This window comes from Ciona robusta, chromosome 2, assembly GCF_009617815.1.
Source record: "Ciona robusta chromosome 2, ASM961781v2".
Classification (NCBI taxonomy): domain Eukaryota; kingdom Metazoa; phylum Chordata; class Ascidiacea; order Phlebobranchia; family Cionidae; genus Ciona; species Ciona robusta.
This window is the reverse complement of record NC_143236.1, coordinates 7,900,346-7,916,129: the sequence shown is the minus strand read 5'-3', so window position 1 is coordinate 7,916,129 and position 15,784 is coordinate 7,900,346. Positions and strand designations below refer to the sequence as shown.

At 36.6% G+C, this 15,784-nt stretch overlaps 2 protein-coding genes across 21 annotated transcripts in view; one reads left to right on the top strand and one right to left on the bottom strand.

Annotated features, from left to right (window-relative positions):
* The window catches only part of LOC149740829 (protein scribble homolog), a 44,767-nt gene extending 41,132 nt beyond the window's left edge, over nt 1-3,635 (bottom strand). For 5 of the 20 annotated variants that reach the window (XM_089872501.1, XM_089872509.1, XM_089872507.1 and 2 more), the window contains exons 1-3: nt 2,721-3,634; nt 656-779; nt 289-406 (exon numbers count right to left, since the gene is read on the bottom strand). In XM_089872501.1, coding sequence (XP_089728627.1) covers nt 289-406; nt 656-779; nt 2,721-2,770 — 292 coding nt within the window. In that variant the 5' untranslated portion in view covers nt 2,771-3,634. Of the gene's footprint in view, nt 1-288; nt 407-655; nt 780-2,720 lie in introns of all 20 variants that reach the window. The other 15 variants (XM_089872503.1, XM_089872506.1, XM_089872511.1 and 12 more) reach the window with 8 other exon arrangements.
* A 3,185-nt stretch (nt 3,636-6,820) lies between these two features.
* Nucleotides 6,821-15,149, top strand: LOC149740828 (sodium-coupled monocarboxylate transporter 1-like). Its single transcript, XM_089872524.1, has 11 exons — nt 6,821-7,081; nt 7,740-7,879; nt 8,225-8,342; nt 9,956-10,178; nt 10,709-10,849; nt 11,476-11,694; nt 12,094-12,199; nt 12,599-12,760; nt 13,633-13,807; nt 14,339-14,470; nt 14,780-15,149. Exons 1-11 carry the CDS (start codon nt 6,874-6,876, stop codon nt 15,052-15,054), a joined length of 1,899 nt encoding a protein of 632 aa, XP_089728650.1. The 5' UTR covers nt 6,821-6,873; the 3' UTR covers nt 15,055-15,149.
* Nucleotides 15,150-15,784: the final 635 nt, after the last annotated feature.

Sequence of the window (15,784 nt, the reverse complement as noted above, 5' to 3'; positions counted from 1 at the left end):
ACACAGGCCAATTTGGTATTAGTGGAGTTAATCATTGATACCAGTGTTAATCCACTAAACTCCTTAGAATGTAGGGGATAGTTAGATGTACCATCTTTAAAACAAATTTGACGAAAATGTTATTGAATAAATGCAGTGCAGAAAAATCCAGGGTAGCCCCGCTATGCCACCCCAAACTGGCACCTATGCACCCACAAAAAAAATTGGGGTTGCGCCGCTCTGGCAACCCAGACTGGCACCTATGTATTCACAAACAGTACCAATCTTGAATAAAACTCAGTTACTCACCATTCCTGCTGATATTAAGGTCAACCAAGTAGACAAACTGAGCAATATCTGCCGGGATCTTCTGTAGTTCATTGTCACTAAGACCTAATTTTCTCAGCTTAACGAGACGGAAAAATTGCTAAAAAGAGATAATCACATGTTATTGTGGTTACTGGTGCAATACATATGTGTGGCTATAAGAGGTATATTACATAACAACAGACAATACCACACAAAAGGAACTTTATTGCAGCATTTCACACTTTTAAAAATTTAAACTGAAACCAATGTTTTAAATGTTACTTTGTGTTAAAATAATATTTTTATACATATAAGTTAACTCACTTGACTGTAAGTTTATATATAACTTTCAGGCATAAAAAGTCACCTTTGGTAAGTCTTTTATCTGATTTGCATCCAGTAATAGTTCTTCAAGGGTGCGTGCGTATCGCAACACATCTTCAGGTACCACCAATAAACTGCTGTGCCTTTTATCGATACAGTCTATTTGTCTGAGAGATAAAACACAGTATGTCAGTGGAAATTACAATATGAAACAAACTATCAAGATTAGAAAATAGGACCATGTCATAAATATGTAAAATAAATATATAATAAAACTGTCGCCTAAGTTTGGATAATCCAGGGTGGGCAAATAACATACATTAAACATATATATATATAATATGCTCATTTTCTTTAGTTTGGTAACTATGAGTCCTAAAATACATAAAATGAGGAAACAGTTAAGAATGGATCCAACTGTAACATTGTAGTTGCCAAACAGTGTTTGTATGAATAGATTTGTAATTGATATGATACCGCATAACAAATACAGCCATGGACTACTTCTTATCAACTGAAGCATGGCATTTGAACCATAGCAATAGATTGGATTACATCACGCGTGTGTGCTGCATGGCTTGTCTCTTAACAGTGCCTCACGCAGAAAATTCCGCTTTGATAATTGGTTAGTGAAAAACAGAGCTTACAATAGAACCTAACACTTTATTTGGGCAATAGTACATGAGGGCACTTGGTAAAAGGGCAGAAACTAACTACTTCCGAGGTTTATAAGTCCTTGTTACAAGAGGTAAGCTTCCATAACACAATGTACTACAACACTACACTGTGTGAATGCCGATATTGGTTAAAGTAACTTATTTTAACATTTTCTGAATCTAATTTATTTCTATTCTATGTGGGTGAGTTCCTATAGCGTGGTACATCATGGTTCCTAGAATTTGGGCAAGAATTGACCAATTACTGCTATAATATTTTGAATCAGTTACTTTAATGTTAAACCAGTATCAGTATCAATTGTTTTTATACAAATCAATACGTGTACAGTCTATGGCCAAGAAAACAGCCTTTCATTTCTTATGCTTGTTTTTTAAATTATCTGACATGTGAACGGAATAACGGATATCAGTTTTACTTTTATTCCATTGAGATAAACTAAACAGGCCTTTGGCCGGTGTTATGCACTGTGGCAACTTGTACAATAAAAGTCATACCTTATTTAAAATTGACACTTAATAGCAAATGACAGTGATTTATTTATAACTGTATGAACATCTATACGTGCTTGGCAACAGAACAACGCTTGTTGCTGTGGAGCAATATACAACTAGCAATTCATAATATGAAAAATTCTATACATTAAAAGCTTTGTTATGCAATATAATAAGTATAAGATGCAAACGAAGATTAAATTCCAGAATCTGGCATTGAACAAGCAACATGAGAAATAACAATGTAAACCTCAATACATTCATACAATATAACACCTGTAACAACACCAGACTAATGTATCCACCGCAAGTGGTTTCAGTTACAATTTGAAATTTTACTCTATTTTATGTAGGTGATGTCTCGTAGTGTAGCATGCCATGGTTCCTAAGAATTGGGCCAGGATTTCCCATGTACCAAGTAGTTTTAGGAAGACAAATTCCCAGATTGAATTTGGGGGCAAAATTAAACTGATAACAAGATTAATCTTACAAACAGTGTATTTTTATGTTGGCTTATAGTTTAATAATGTCTAGGTTTAGGTTTCTTGGATATTGTCATTAAAACCTAAAATGTTGTGCTTTAAGGAAAGATACATACAACCTGTTAAGTATCTAGACGATTTATATTTTTGGACGGTTCAATTAATTTATAAACCCTTAACATGCAGTGTACATATAACTTGCACTTGATACAAAAACTACCAAACAAGGAAATACGTTTGATGCTGGTAAAGAATTTTCCATCTTTTTTATGTGACCTTTAAAATAACAACTAACTAACAAATAAAACCATTAACTCCCAACCCCTAACTACCAACCTCTAACACTTTCCACCAGCATAATATGTAACATACTGGAGCATTCTTAACTAGCGCCATATTTTTAAACCGGTAAACTTTACCCAAAAAAAATAATACATTTGTATCGTTTATGACCAACCTGTTACATCTGAAGTTTGGGAAACATTTCCATAATCTTGCTGGAGACATTTTAAAAACTCTCTTCGTTTCTTGGTTCTTGGGCTGGTCTTCTATGTACAATTCACTTAAAAATCAGCATTGATTTCAAATTTCATTAACATTCAACATAGGCTACTAATCCCGATAATACATGCTAGAAATAGGAATCATTTGCGTCACATGTGATATAATGTTTATTTATTTCTTCAAATACTATAGCAAAGATCATGTTATTTACAGAAGGGAAAGAACGAATAGAAGGAAATTAACAGCAAAACAACGGTTTCTTAACATGCTTAACACGCTATGGATAAAAAGTGTGGGAAAGATTGTCAATTAAAAGCGTGGCTGTTGCACCCAATTTTTTGCACTCCTAAATGAAGTAATGAACAATTAATTTTAACAAGATTATTGCCTATTGAAAGTAGACATTACGGGACAAAGCAGTGCAGTAAATTAAATACACTACATTTATTTTCATGACTTTCAAAATCCCACTATTCCAGTTTCTTCCAAAAAACAATCCATAAAAAATCGTTGATACTTTTCACCGTCATAGCTTACACCAATACCAGTCACACACTTTTATAAACAGCTATATGCTGACACTACTATATACACCAAAGATTCCAAAATATTCAATACATCGTAAATACAAACAAAACGGCGGGTTTCTTCGTTGTTAACGTTATCAAATATTCCACCAAAGCAAAACTACATGCCTACTGTTATTATAGAAATAGGTTTGAAATAATACACAATAACGAATAAAGTAGCTCCAGAGATATTTATCTGCACTTATTTCTGTTAAAAATGTTTATATAATAAAGTTTTTATTATAAAAACAATAACATACCAAATTACGCGTTCTCCGCTTTTTTCTAAAAATACTGTTGCTCCACCTAGCAGATAGAAATCGTATAAGCAGATTTCGAATGTTTGACCTGAATCTGAACCAGATTAAACCCAAAAATGTAATCTACCACGCGTATTGAGCTCATTCAGTGCTACATCGACCGTAGATAGACTAACACTTACATTAATTCAAATATAGCAAACATTTGGCAGACACAGCAATCGATAAAACGAAAACGTGTCCAATCAAGCAAACAATGACGTCATATAACGCCAGAAGCGCGAGGAGACACAGTTTAAATACAACTTGAAATAAATAGATTTTAACACAGAAAATATGAAATAAATTAACGATGTATTGTACCTACCTTTTCGGAACAAAAAAGTAAAGAAATATGAATTTGTATAGTATGTTAATAAAACCGATGAGGCCGCTTTTTTGGAAAATAGGATTACGTCATTGTTGTTTGTTTAATTGGGCAAATAAACGGAAAGCGCGCCATTAAATTGAAACACACAGTAAGAAAGCTCTTTACTTTGAACGCTAAAGCATTGGGTTAAAGCATGGCGCCCTCTATAACGTTATAGAGGGCGCCATGGGTTAAAGCAAACAATTCATGTATTGCACCGAAATCGAAATATTTTCAAACCTCTCAAAACCTTTGATCATATATATCCGCCATGACGTTGCAAATCTAATAATGGTATAATGTTTACCAATTACAATGGCTTATTGTGACGTGAAATTTGCTGGTGACCTTAAACTTAAAGGCTAAAAAATTAGGTTTATATTTTTATTAAATATGTTTCATTTCGTTTCTTTCCTCAAATCTTGCACGCTATTATAGTGACCAATTAGGTCGCACTAGTTACTTTTAAGTGCATTTTCCGAAGACACACATGTCCGCAGTGGTGGAGCATCGAGCGTCGGAGTTATTTGCTTTTATGGAAAAAGAAAAGGGCCGTTTTAGTAACTGTGCCATTCTGGCAACTATAGGTTTAGTAACAACCAAGGTCTTCTGAACTAACTTTAGTGACAGCGAATCTATCAGAAAACTTACGGTTCAGGGTATTTTATTTTTTTAAACTGGATAACATATAACCACAATTCACGACGTCAAAAAAGACGAAAACAAAACTTAACGTTTAAATATAAAATATTCAACAAAATCAACTAAATCACTGCCAGATTGACATGAGTGGACTGTACAGTCCGCTTGGTGCTGCTGCGGAGCTTTATTGCAAACTTTAGGGACTTGCACATTGTCAACAAAGCGATTACCGTGTTTGTTTCTCCTCACTGTAGGCACTGCATCACGCTTTTGTTTGTATTTGTATACCAAACACATAACGGCGACAATAAGAACCACCAAGGTAGAACCTAGTCCAACAATAGTCGCTACGTTAAACGATGATGTCTGCAACTGCGATTTTGTTGTACTTAAATATAGGGCCTGCGATTATCACACGAAACAACCTTCCACCAAACACCTTCGTTTAACAGAACACAGTTACCTCTACCATCAGCGCTATAGTTAAATGGGGTACTATCCAATCGTTCGATATTTCTGCTGCCGGGGGGGCGGCGTGCACCCACCCAGTATTTACGAGCCCAGCAAGCATCACCGGATGCTGGTAAACCGTCGATAACTTGCTTTAATATCTCCTTATCATTTAACAGTGCCAAGGTAGAAGAATTCTCTTCGCAGCTACGACTTGCATTCTCAAAGTTCAATCTAGGGTTCTTATTGTAAACAATTCCTCCCCAATCGCCCTCGATTTTACACCTTTTACCCATTTCTTCGTAAAGATTCACAAAAGTTTGCTGATATATACTGTTGTGCTGATCTTCTTCGTAAACAGAATGCCCACAGAATTTACAAACCGATATAACAAACAATAACAAGAAAGTATAAGAGTAGCGAATAAAGAAAACAAAAAATCCCAAACTACGTTTTTAAAGAAAAACAATGAGCAGAAATTTCAATGGAAGCACGTCACACAAAATATGCAGAGCAAGCGTAATAAATCAAGGACAATACAACTTGTCAGTTGCGTGTTTTCCAATTTGACGGAAAACAAGTAGAGCAGTAGACCAATCCTATTATGTGCTTAAAGGAATAAACTATTTTTGGAAACTGGCTATAAATACCTATACACATGAAAACGCATGGATATTCTAATATTTAAACATGTATAGTGTGGGTTGGGGGGACACATATTATCCAAATATCCTGATCCTGTTTTAAACAATTAACAACGATCTATAGGAGTTGTGAGGATACGGTTTTATGATTTTTTAAACGTCTTTTGTTTACTACCAAATGGGACGGGGAAATAGAATGAAAAGGTGTCCCATCTCCCCCCCCCCCACTTGTGATGAAAGCATATACGGGAAGCAGGGTAAATAGAGGTTGGAGATAATAAAGAGCTTTGTTATAGAGTATATCACACGTTTAACGAGGCCGCAATACCTACTTGTACCAACCTTGGTGTAAGTCATCGAAATACTTTAAACCGCAAGTCGAGATATATTACCACTCAGCCATTTATCAGGGCGATGGCGGGTTAAGACATGCCTTCGTACTGCAAGGCTCTTTTTGAGGGCGTTGCTCCGATTGCAGGGTTAAATATTGATATTATGAAATGATTAACTCAAGGCCTCATAGTCGCACAACTTGTCACTTGTTTGCAAACTCTTTTGGGCTCAGCATTGTTGCATAAGCTTTGCGGTCAGCTGAGATGACTTTGAGTATTCCCCTGTTTGCTCTCATTGTACGTTATTGCTATAAGTGCGTCTCGCATGCTTGGTGTAAAATACAACATGCGGAACAGGTATAATAACAAAATGGAGTATTAAAGGCGGTATTTTAACTTGAATTTTTTTTGTATTATTCAATGCAAACTTATTGTTTAGGCAGTTGGAAAGTTTTAGAGGTTAGTAGTTAGTTAAGAATTATAGTTCGTAGTCACCTTCACCGGCCAGATAACACTTTATAAAAGGGATTTTTCACTAGCACATATTGTTTAATTTGTAATATTATATGAACATATAAATAAATGAGTAAATCTATCTTGCTCTATCTTCGCGTGGCCGAAAAAACGATAGTTGTTATAACACGGGTGTTCTGTTTCATACACCTGTTCGTTTAAGAGTTGAATGAATGAATGTAACATGTTTTATCCATGCGTGGCCGGAAAACGATAGTCGTGATAACACGGGTGTTCTGCCATTTTAGGGAATTCTGTAAGTTTTCAGCGTTTGGTGGAATTTAAATATGAAGGAAGTGAATCGTTCTTTTGGTACATGGGACTACGTCGTGTTTGCTCTTCTTTTTGTGATCTCTGCCTCGATCGGCTTATTCTTCGCGTTTCGAAATCGAAAGAAATCCAATGATGCTCAAGAATACCTCATGGGCGGACGGCACATGCATGCTGTGCCTGTCGCGTTTTCACTAACTGCTGGATTTCTATCAGCGATTACTGGTAAATATGACATCGCTGCAATTTTTAAAACACCAAATTGTTGTAGTTTTAGCGATATTTATGTTTGTGCAATTATGACAATGACAAGTTAACTCACACGACTATATAGTGAGCACCAAAGTCATATATAGATTTTTTTACAAATTCTATGGTTTTAGTCAGCACCCCTCTCCATGCAATGTAAAATTCCGGAGGCTCAATTTATAATAATAAATTTAATTATTCTCGCGTTGTGGGTCAACGACAGTCGTTATAACACAGGTGATCTGTTTCATACCCCTTATTGTACCCGCTTACGACTTACATGCATAATTTGCGGGTAATGCTTTTTTTGATTTTTTATTTTACTTTAAGTATGGTCTGTTGAGTTTTTTGTAGTTAAACGGCAGCCCTATACCTGTATAGCGTATACAAACACATATAGTTTGGAGGGGGAAGATGGAACCCCTTTAAGTTCTACTTTCTCGTCCCATTTGGTAGTAAACAAAGAATATTCAAAGAATTATAAAATCGTATCTTCGCGACTCTCATAGACCGTTGTTAATTGTTTAAAACACGATCAGAACATTTGGATAATATGTGCTAAAGATGCCGCATCTTTCATCTCCACCCCACTATATTCTATATATATTTATCAAACTAAAATATTTTTTCTCAGTTCTCGGCACCCCTTCTGAGTTCTATGTTTACGGAACAATGTTTACATATTACTGCTTTGTGTACGTCATAGTTGGCATTGTTGCATCAGAAATATACATTCCGTTGTTTTACAATCTCGGCATTACAAGCACATACGAGGTAATGCAAATCAAAATTCGGAAGTCGAATAACTCGTTGTTTTATGTGAAAGTAAAATTGGTCGGCAGTTTATCTCCAAAATAACACACAGTGGGGTATGAGGGAAAATGCATATTTTGGTAAACTTAAAAAACATTTCAATTTAATCAATTTTTAAGAAATACTTTTAGAGAAAATACTTATTTGGGGGTAAATTGAAGAAAAATTAACACCAAAACAATTTTAAGGTCGAAAAGTGTTAAAAAGTTAATGAATTGCTTTTTATTAAGTATTTTATGTTTATAACATTAATGCAAATATCCCAACAATAAATTATGTTCTAACTATTTCTTTATGTTCCCATAGTACTTAGAGCTGCGATTCAATAAATACGTTCGAGTAGCTGGTACGACCATATATATCATAAATCAAGTCCTCTACATTGGTATCGTGATCTATGCACCTGCATTGGCATTGAACGAAGGTTTGTGAAATTGTGTTGTCGTATTTATATATAGTAGGTTGGGGTGAGATGGTTTATGTTTTTACTCGCTTTTATACTCATTCTTTTGGTGGAAACATAAACTAAAATGCAAAAGTTATAAAACCATATCCTCACGACTCCCATAGGCCGTCGTTAATTGTTTAAAACACGATCAGGATATTTGAATATTATGTGATAAAGTTGCCCCGTCTTCGCCCACTCTACTATAGTAGGTTACGGTAAGATGGCCAATGTTTTCATTCCCTTTACCGTCCCATTTAGCGACAAATACAAAATACTCACGACTCTAAAAGAGCGTTGTTATAATTGTTAAAACACGATTAGGAAATGTGGGGTATCATGTGCAAACAGTATCCACTTTACCCCCGTCGTACTATTTACCAGTAATTAATAGACTCAAGAGTTACACATACGTGGTAACTCGCAAGCAGGCCCGAGGTGTATGAAACAGAACACTCGTGTTCTAACCAAAGTTAGTATAGACCAAGTTAGGAAACGGCGCTCGTGTCCGCCATTACGGAGCCCACAGAGCGTGAATCGCCTATACCAATGCATGGTCGGCATGTGTTCATTTAGTTCTTGTAAGCGATACAAAGCTAGAAAACACATATAGCGGTTGTTTTAACATTTAATATATAATTTCTAATATAAATCTTGTTATATAATATTAAATCTAGGAATTAATGTGAAGTAAATTAATATTTTGACTGGTTTTCGGCGTACAGTGTGGTTTAACAGGGTACTTTACGTTGGCGATTAAGACTAGCAGCAATCAGCTTAGTTTACATAATAGTATTTGATAATACCTACGAATCTACATAACCATTCTTTACTACATGTATAATCCAACATGAGTGGACATGCAGCTCCAAACTGCTTAAGTACTAGCAGATAAGGTGTTCGCGTTTTCCGATTTCATAAAGACCCGTAACTTACTAATTCAAGCAGAGGACAAAAAATAGTAACTCAGTATTGTTTTCCTCAATGTCACTTCGATATTAGGCAAATTTTACAAAGATACCTTAAGTTTCGTTGCCGGCTATACGTGTTAAGTTTGTGAGCCAAAAAGTAAAATCACGACAATTTACATGCAAAACTGCAGCTAGATACACCAGTTTATGGTAATGTTATGCGTTTTTGTTTGTATTTTTATATTTTAAACATGTTCTTTTATGTTTTTGGCTATAGTAAACTTGATAAACTTGATATTTTCTGTTTTTTTACTCTTTAATCGATTGAGTGTTCAATAAAAGTTGATTATTTTTGTGAGGTTTATTATTGTGATAAGATATAACATTAGTAGAAAGCCATTTTTACTCGCAGAAGTGCTTGGTTTTTAAAAAATTGCCAAATTTAAACGAAAAACAGCACCCAGCAATGATAAAATGCTATGCCGTGGGCTCCGTAATGGTGGCGTCTATGACGTCATGGACCTGCGACAATGGATAACAAGACTCGTTGTTTTACAATCCCTTTCCTAACTTGGTCTATACTAACTTTGGTTCTAACTTTTGCCGTTGCCTCGCCAGCATGCGAGGGTAAATAAGTTACGTTCATTCATTCTCTTTTTTACACCTATGCAAAACATTTAGTTACCGGGCTGGACCTGTGGACATCAGTGATCGTTACGGGTGTGGTGTGTACGTTCTATACCACGCTGGGGGGACTGAAGGCCGTAATATGGACCGATGTATTTCAATGCACGGTGATGGTGGTCGGGTTTATAGCAGTTATCATACAAGGTTGTATTCGACTTGGCGGGTTCGAAAACGTTTGGAAAATCGCAGAAAGAGGGGGAAGGGTCGATTTTGTTCAGTGAGTTATTTAACTGTAGGAAATATGGGTGATATATGGAATGTTTAAAACTAGGTGTTAATGTTAATAATAACAGAACGTTTATCGTTATGACACGGGTGTTTTGTTTCATACACTTCGTGTCCGCTTAGAAGTTACCACCACGCGTATATGTAACTTATTTATCCTTGCGTGACAGGGTGAATGCCAGTCGTTACATGACGGGTGTTTTGTTTCGTACACCTCGTGCCTGCTTACGAGTTACCACGTATGTAACTTTGTATAATTATTTAATTTTTGGTGTTTGGCTGTCAATTCGGACGATGTATAAGAACCATTGGGTTTAGTAATTGTCGTGTCCTAAAACGCACCCGACAGACATGATGTCGTGCAATAAGCATATAATGGGGTGGGGAGAGATGGGAAACCTTTAGCACATATAATATTCAGATATCCTGATCGTGTTTTAAACAAGAAGTCCCATATCTCCCTACCCTATTACACATCGTACAGTAATCCTACATAATATCAATTTGATCATTTACACATAGCTTTGAGGGTGATCCTCGAGTTCGACATACTTTCTGGTCAATATTAACTGGAGGAACGTTTCTCTGGACTGGGATCTACTGTACAACACAAACGGTGGTTCAAAGATATTTGTGCTGCAGAACACTCAATCATGCCCGACTGTAAGTGTGAACCAATCGGGTTTCTAAGATGGGGTGGGGAAAGATGGGACACCTTCTCATTCTATTTTTTTGTCCTATTTGGGAGTAAACAAAGAAAATTCAAAGAATTATATACCCGTATGCTCACGACTCCCATATACCGTTGTTAATTGTTTAAAACACGATCAGGATATTCGGGAATTATGTGCTAAAGGTGTCACATCTTTCCCCAGCCTATATACTATATAAATGTTTTTTTTTAATATTAAGCTACGCAAAATATTTTTTCACAATTCGGTTTGTCCAAATGAATATTTGGAACGTTTCTACTAACTTTGGCCAAACCTATATTATGTCAATTTATATTTCATCACTTTTGAGAAGCCCCTATATATAGGGCTCTATTGGATTATTATCACGACAAAGCAATCCCATTTTAGCTGCGTCATTCTTGCTTATTGTTGTCTTAATATACCCCAATAAACTCCTTTATTTGACATAAATATCGCAATGCTATATTTACCGAAGGTTCGAATCTTATTTAATGCCTATACAATGTCATGAACAAACACACTTGTTTAAATTATTCAGGATTTTTTCGTCTTTTTACGTCGCTGTTTAAACTATTAGTTTTCTTGCCTTTTCAGGTCGGTATATCTAAATGCAGTTGGCGTGGCAACGATCGCTATACTGGCGGGGATGGCGGGTTTAACAATGTACGCTTATTACGTCGAATGTGACCCATTCTCGGCCGGGTGGGTGTCGGCGACTGATCAACTGATGCCTTACTTTGTGATGGATATTCTGTACGAGTTCCCCGGATTACCTGGCGTGTTTTTATGTAGTACGTTCAGCGGCACATTGAGGTATATATAACAATTTTAAACTTTGACGTTTATAAATTTAACTTATGCTTTATCCTCGCGTGTTGGCTGGAAAACGACAGTCGTTATAACAGCACGTCGGACGCACAATGGTGTTGCTGGGGTAATGAGCCAACTCTAGCCCAACAAGGTCTCATCCATATAGAATAGAATATAAAAGGAATATATAGTAGGGTCGGGAAAGATGCCTTTTTATTCTATTTTCTCGTCCAATTTGGTAGTAAACAAGGAACATTTAATGAATTATAAAACCGTATTGTCATTATGTGCTGAAGGTGTCCCATCTCCCCCCCCCCTCCCCCACTATACATGCTTGTGGATAGAACATGTACATTTCAATTGGTATACCGCCAACCTTAATAAATATCAATTGTCACACAGCACTGTTTCATCGGGAATTAATGCAATGGCAGCAGTGACGTTAGAAGATTATATAAAACCAATCAAAAAGGATCTTTCGCAGCGAGCCGAAGTTTGGATTTCTAAGGTATACTTACTTTTAATAAAATATTTTTTTTAATAGAGTAATCAACTTTTAGTATACATGAAAAGTAAGATGATCGGTATTTCGATCGTACCAATATCGAGCATCGATCACTGTCTCCCTTGGTTTTGAAGTGAGCGGTTAGCCGCGGGTCCGTATATATATATAGTAGAGTGGTATAAAATGGTACACCTTTAGCTCGTAATTTTATACAGCCACCAATGGTCTGTGGGAGTCTTGAGTGCATTTTTTTTTATAATTCCTTGAATGCTCTTTGTTTACTACCAAATTGGACGGGAAAATAGAATGAAAAGGTGTCCCATCTTCCCCCGCCCTACTGTATAGATTTTTCAGAAAAAAATTCTTAAAATTTATAAACGCTAATATACTTTTTTCATTCAGATACTGGTTATATTTTTCGGGGGCTGTTGCCTTGCCATGTCTGCTCTAGCTTCGAACCTGGGCGGAGTTTTAAATGCTGCGCTCAGCATCAACGGAATGATATCCGGTCCCATGGTGGCGCTGTTCACCATGGGCTGGGCGTTTCCTTGGATCAATTCATGGGTAGGTCATGCTTTGGCTGTTTTGATGCGTGAATAATTTTTGATATAGTACTGTAGGGTAAGATGGGACTTATTTAGCACCGAAGATATCCGAATATTCTGATAGTGTTTTAAGCAATTAACAACGATGGGAGTCCTTACTTGAGGGTTTTATAATTCTTTGAATGCTCTTTTTTTACTACTAAATTGAACAAGAAATTAAAATAAAAATGTTTCCCATCTCCCCCACACTACTATATCTATATAGTTGTAAAAATAAGTATTTTCATATATTTTAAAAACAAGTCGTGGCGTGTTATTTCCTGTTATAACCATTTGTATTGATTTTGTACCATTTTTAACGCTTCGGAACTCCATTATATATACCAATTAATAACAGTCAGACGTTGCACTTACCGCATTAACAATTAGTAAACACTGACTTCCTCGAACTAGTAGATCATATCAGTTACAGTATCAATATGCTAATGATTAACGTAGGAAGATCGTAAGAATTGCAAACCGCAATCACGACGCGGGTTGTTGTGGCAGGAAAACGAAAGTTTTTAAGCGAGTACAGCGTTAACTTGTGTGAGTTTATAACTCAACACATGGTGCCGGCGTTGTACAAAGTTTTACGTTTTGGGGTGTAACAGTCACGCCCTTTATTCAAAAAAATATTTTTTCTGTTTTATCACTTAGCGTTTTTTAACAACTGTTGTTTTGCCGTTACGGGTAGTTTTTTGGCTTCTGTGAACTCTCACGTTTTTTTCGTTATCGTTATCGTGACCGAAGAGACGAAATCAATTTCATTCATTCATTCATTCATTCATTCATTCATTCATTCATTCATTCATTCATTCATTCATTCATTCATTTATTCATTCTTTATAGGGCGCATTAAGTGGTGTAATTGTCGGCGTGGGACTCGCAACGTGGATATACATTGGTAGCACGATATACCCGGCCTCAAATGAATTTGTAAGGAAGCTATATCTTAGCACGGAGTCATGCGAGTATGGAAATACATCTACAAGCATAAACTACACCACCGTTGCTCCTTTAACTAGTAAGTGTGATTTTGGGCGTCCTTTGACATATTTTACGCTTAACCCGATTTTTTGTAATGTGCCAATACTGACCTAAATCCTGGGACCCATGGCGTGCTAAGCTGCGTTGCTTCATCCACCTAGAATAGAAGGCATCTACCTATTGTCCTAGATACCAAATTACCATAACATGAAGCTCTAACTGTTAATGACGCTTTAAGGTGGCTGTACACAGTATCCGGCATGCGAATTCGCTTGCGAAGTCGTATGCAAACCCATTACCAGGTTCCGCATGCGGCAGCGAAATCCGGACAAAACAGACAAAACGGACGAATTCCGGATACTGTGTACAGCCACCTTTAGTATGTCGTAAGCATCCACAACCGCTATAACTTTAAAGAAATAACACTCATAGAATTATAAAATTGTTTAAAACATGACCGCAGGATATTTGGATATTGTTCGCTAAATGTGTTCCATCTCCCCACCCACACCTTACTATATAGGCACCCACGTTAATATACAACTATTAACTTTATTATACCTTCCAGCGCCTAATTTCACTTTACCCACACCTCCAGCGCCCCCGATCGCCGATTGGTATGCGATGTCATATTTATATTACGGTGTGTTTGGATTCGTAGCCGCACTTGTGGTCGGGCACATAGTAAGCTTTGCAACCGGTAAGTATAAATGCAAAAACTTTTCTTGAAATATTCGTAGATTACTGTTACGTTTTGTAATGCCTATTTAGGTAAGGTTGTGTGTGCCAATGTTTAACATGCTCGTTAATTTATGCCAATAAATCTAAGGCTTATTTATGCCCGAATAAAACATCCGGCGCCGTGGCACAGTGGTTAGCGCGTCTGTGTGTAACCTGTGTATTTATGTATATACTCTCTTTGTCTACTACCAAAAGGGACAATAAAAGAAAAAGAAAACGTGTCCCATATTACCCCATCTTACCATATCTCATTTTACCTCAACGACAGGCTTCCAGAAACCAAGCGAGCTCCCTCCAGGTGTCACAATTGCATTTTTCGACCACCCTCTCTTCGGTTGGTTGCCAAAGCAGGCCCGGAAGTTTTTACGGTGCGGGGTCCAATACAACAAGGCTGAAAAATCGAATTTGAAAAGTGAAAAGTTCGATACCGTCTCGATGAAAAGCGATAACAATGGCTCGCTGGACAAGAGTAAAGATAATCACGCTTATAGCGCTGACACCGATAGTACCGACTCTACGGTTATGGATTACACCAAATTATGAAAGTTGTATCGACATAAAAGTTTGCGTTGCTTTAGACTCAATTATCACTAAGAATATCTATCTAGCTATGTAGAAATACAATACACATCAGTCTGGACGTGTGTTTTCAACAGGTTGTTTTATGGGAATAAACCGCTGTACAATGAACACTAGATTAAATATTTAATCGATCGTTAAAAAGAGAGAATGCTCATCACCATGGACTTATATACAGACCGGCACCTCGCCCAAATTAAGTCGCTCAACAACGTTGGTAGAATGCGTTGAAAGTTTAACGGCATCACTAATCAATAAGTTGCAATCCCGGAGGACTTACGATATAGATGTCCAGATGGCATGTATATATATCTGCGTAGAGGAAATATGAATATAACATGACCCAATACAGATGTCTAGGACATAAATGACTGACGTACTTATTGCAATTAATATATAGTAGTAGGTTGGGGGAAGATGGGACACCTTTAACACATAATATCCAAATATCCTGATTGTGTTTCAAACAAATACCAACGGTCTATGGGAGTCGTGAAGATATAGATTTATACTTCTTTGAATGTTTTTTGTTACTTAAATGAACGAGAAAATAGAGTGCAAAGGTGTCCCATCTTTCCCCACCGTACTGTAGTATTAGGGTGGGGGGAGATATACCGACTGTCGTTCCCCTTGCACGCAGACATAATACATTGAAATCATTAAACTTAAAATATTGCCAATCTAAACCTACCAG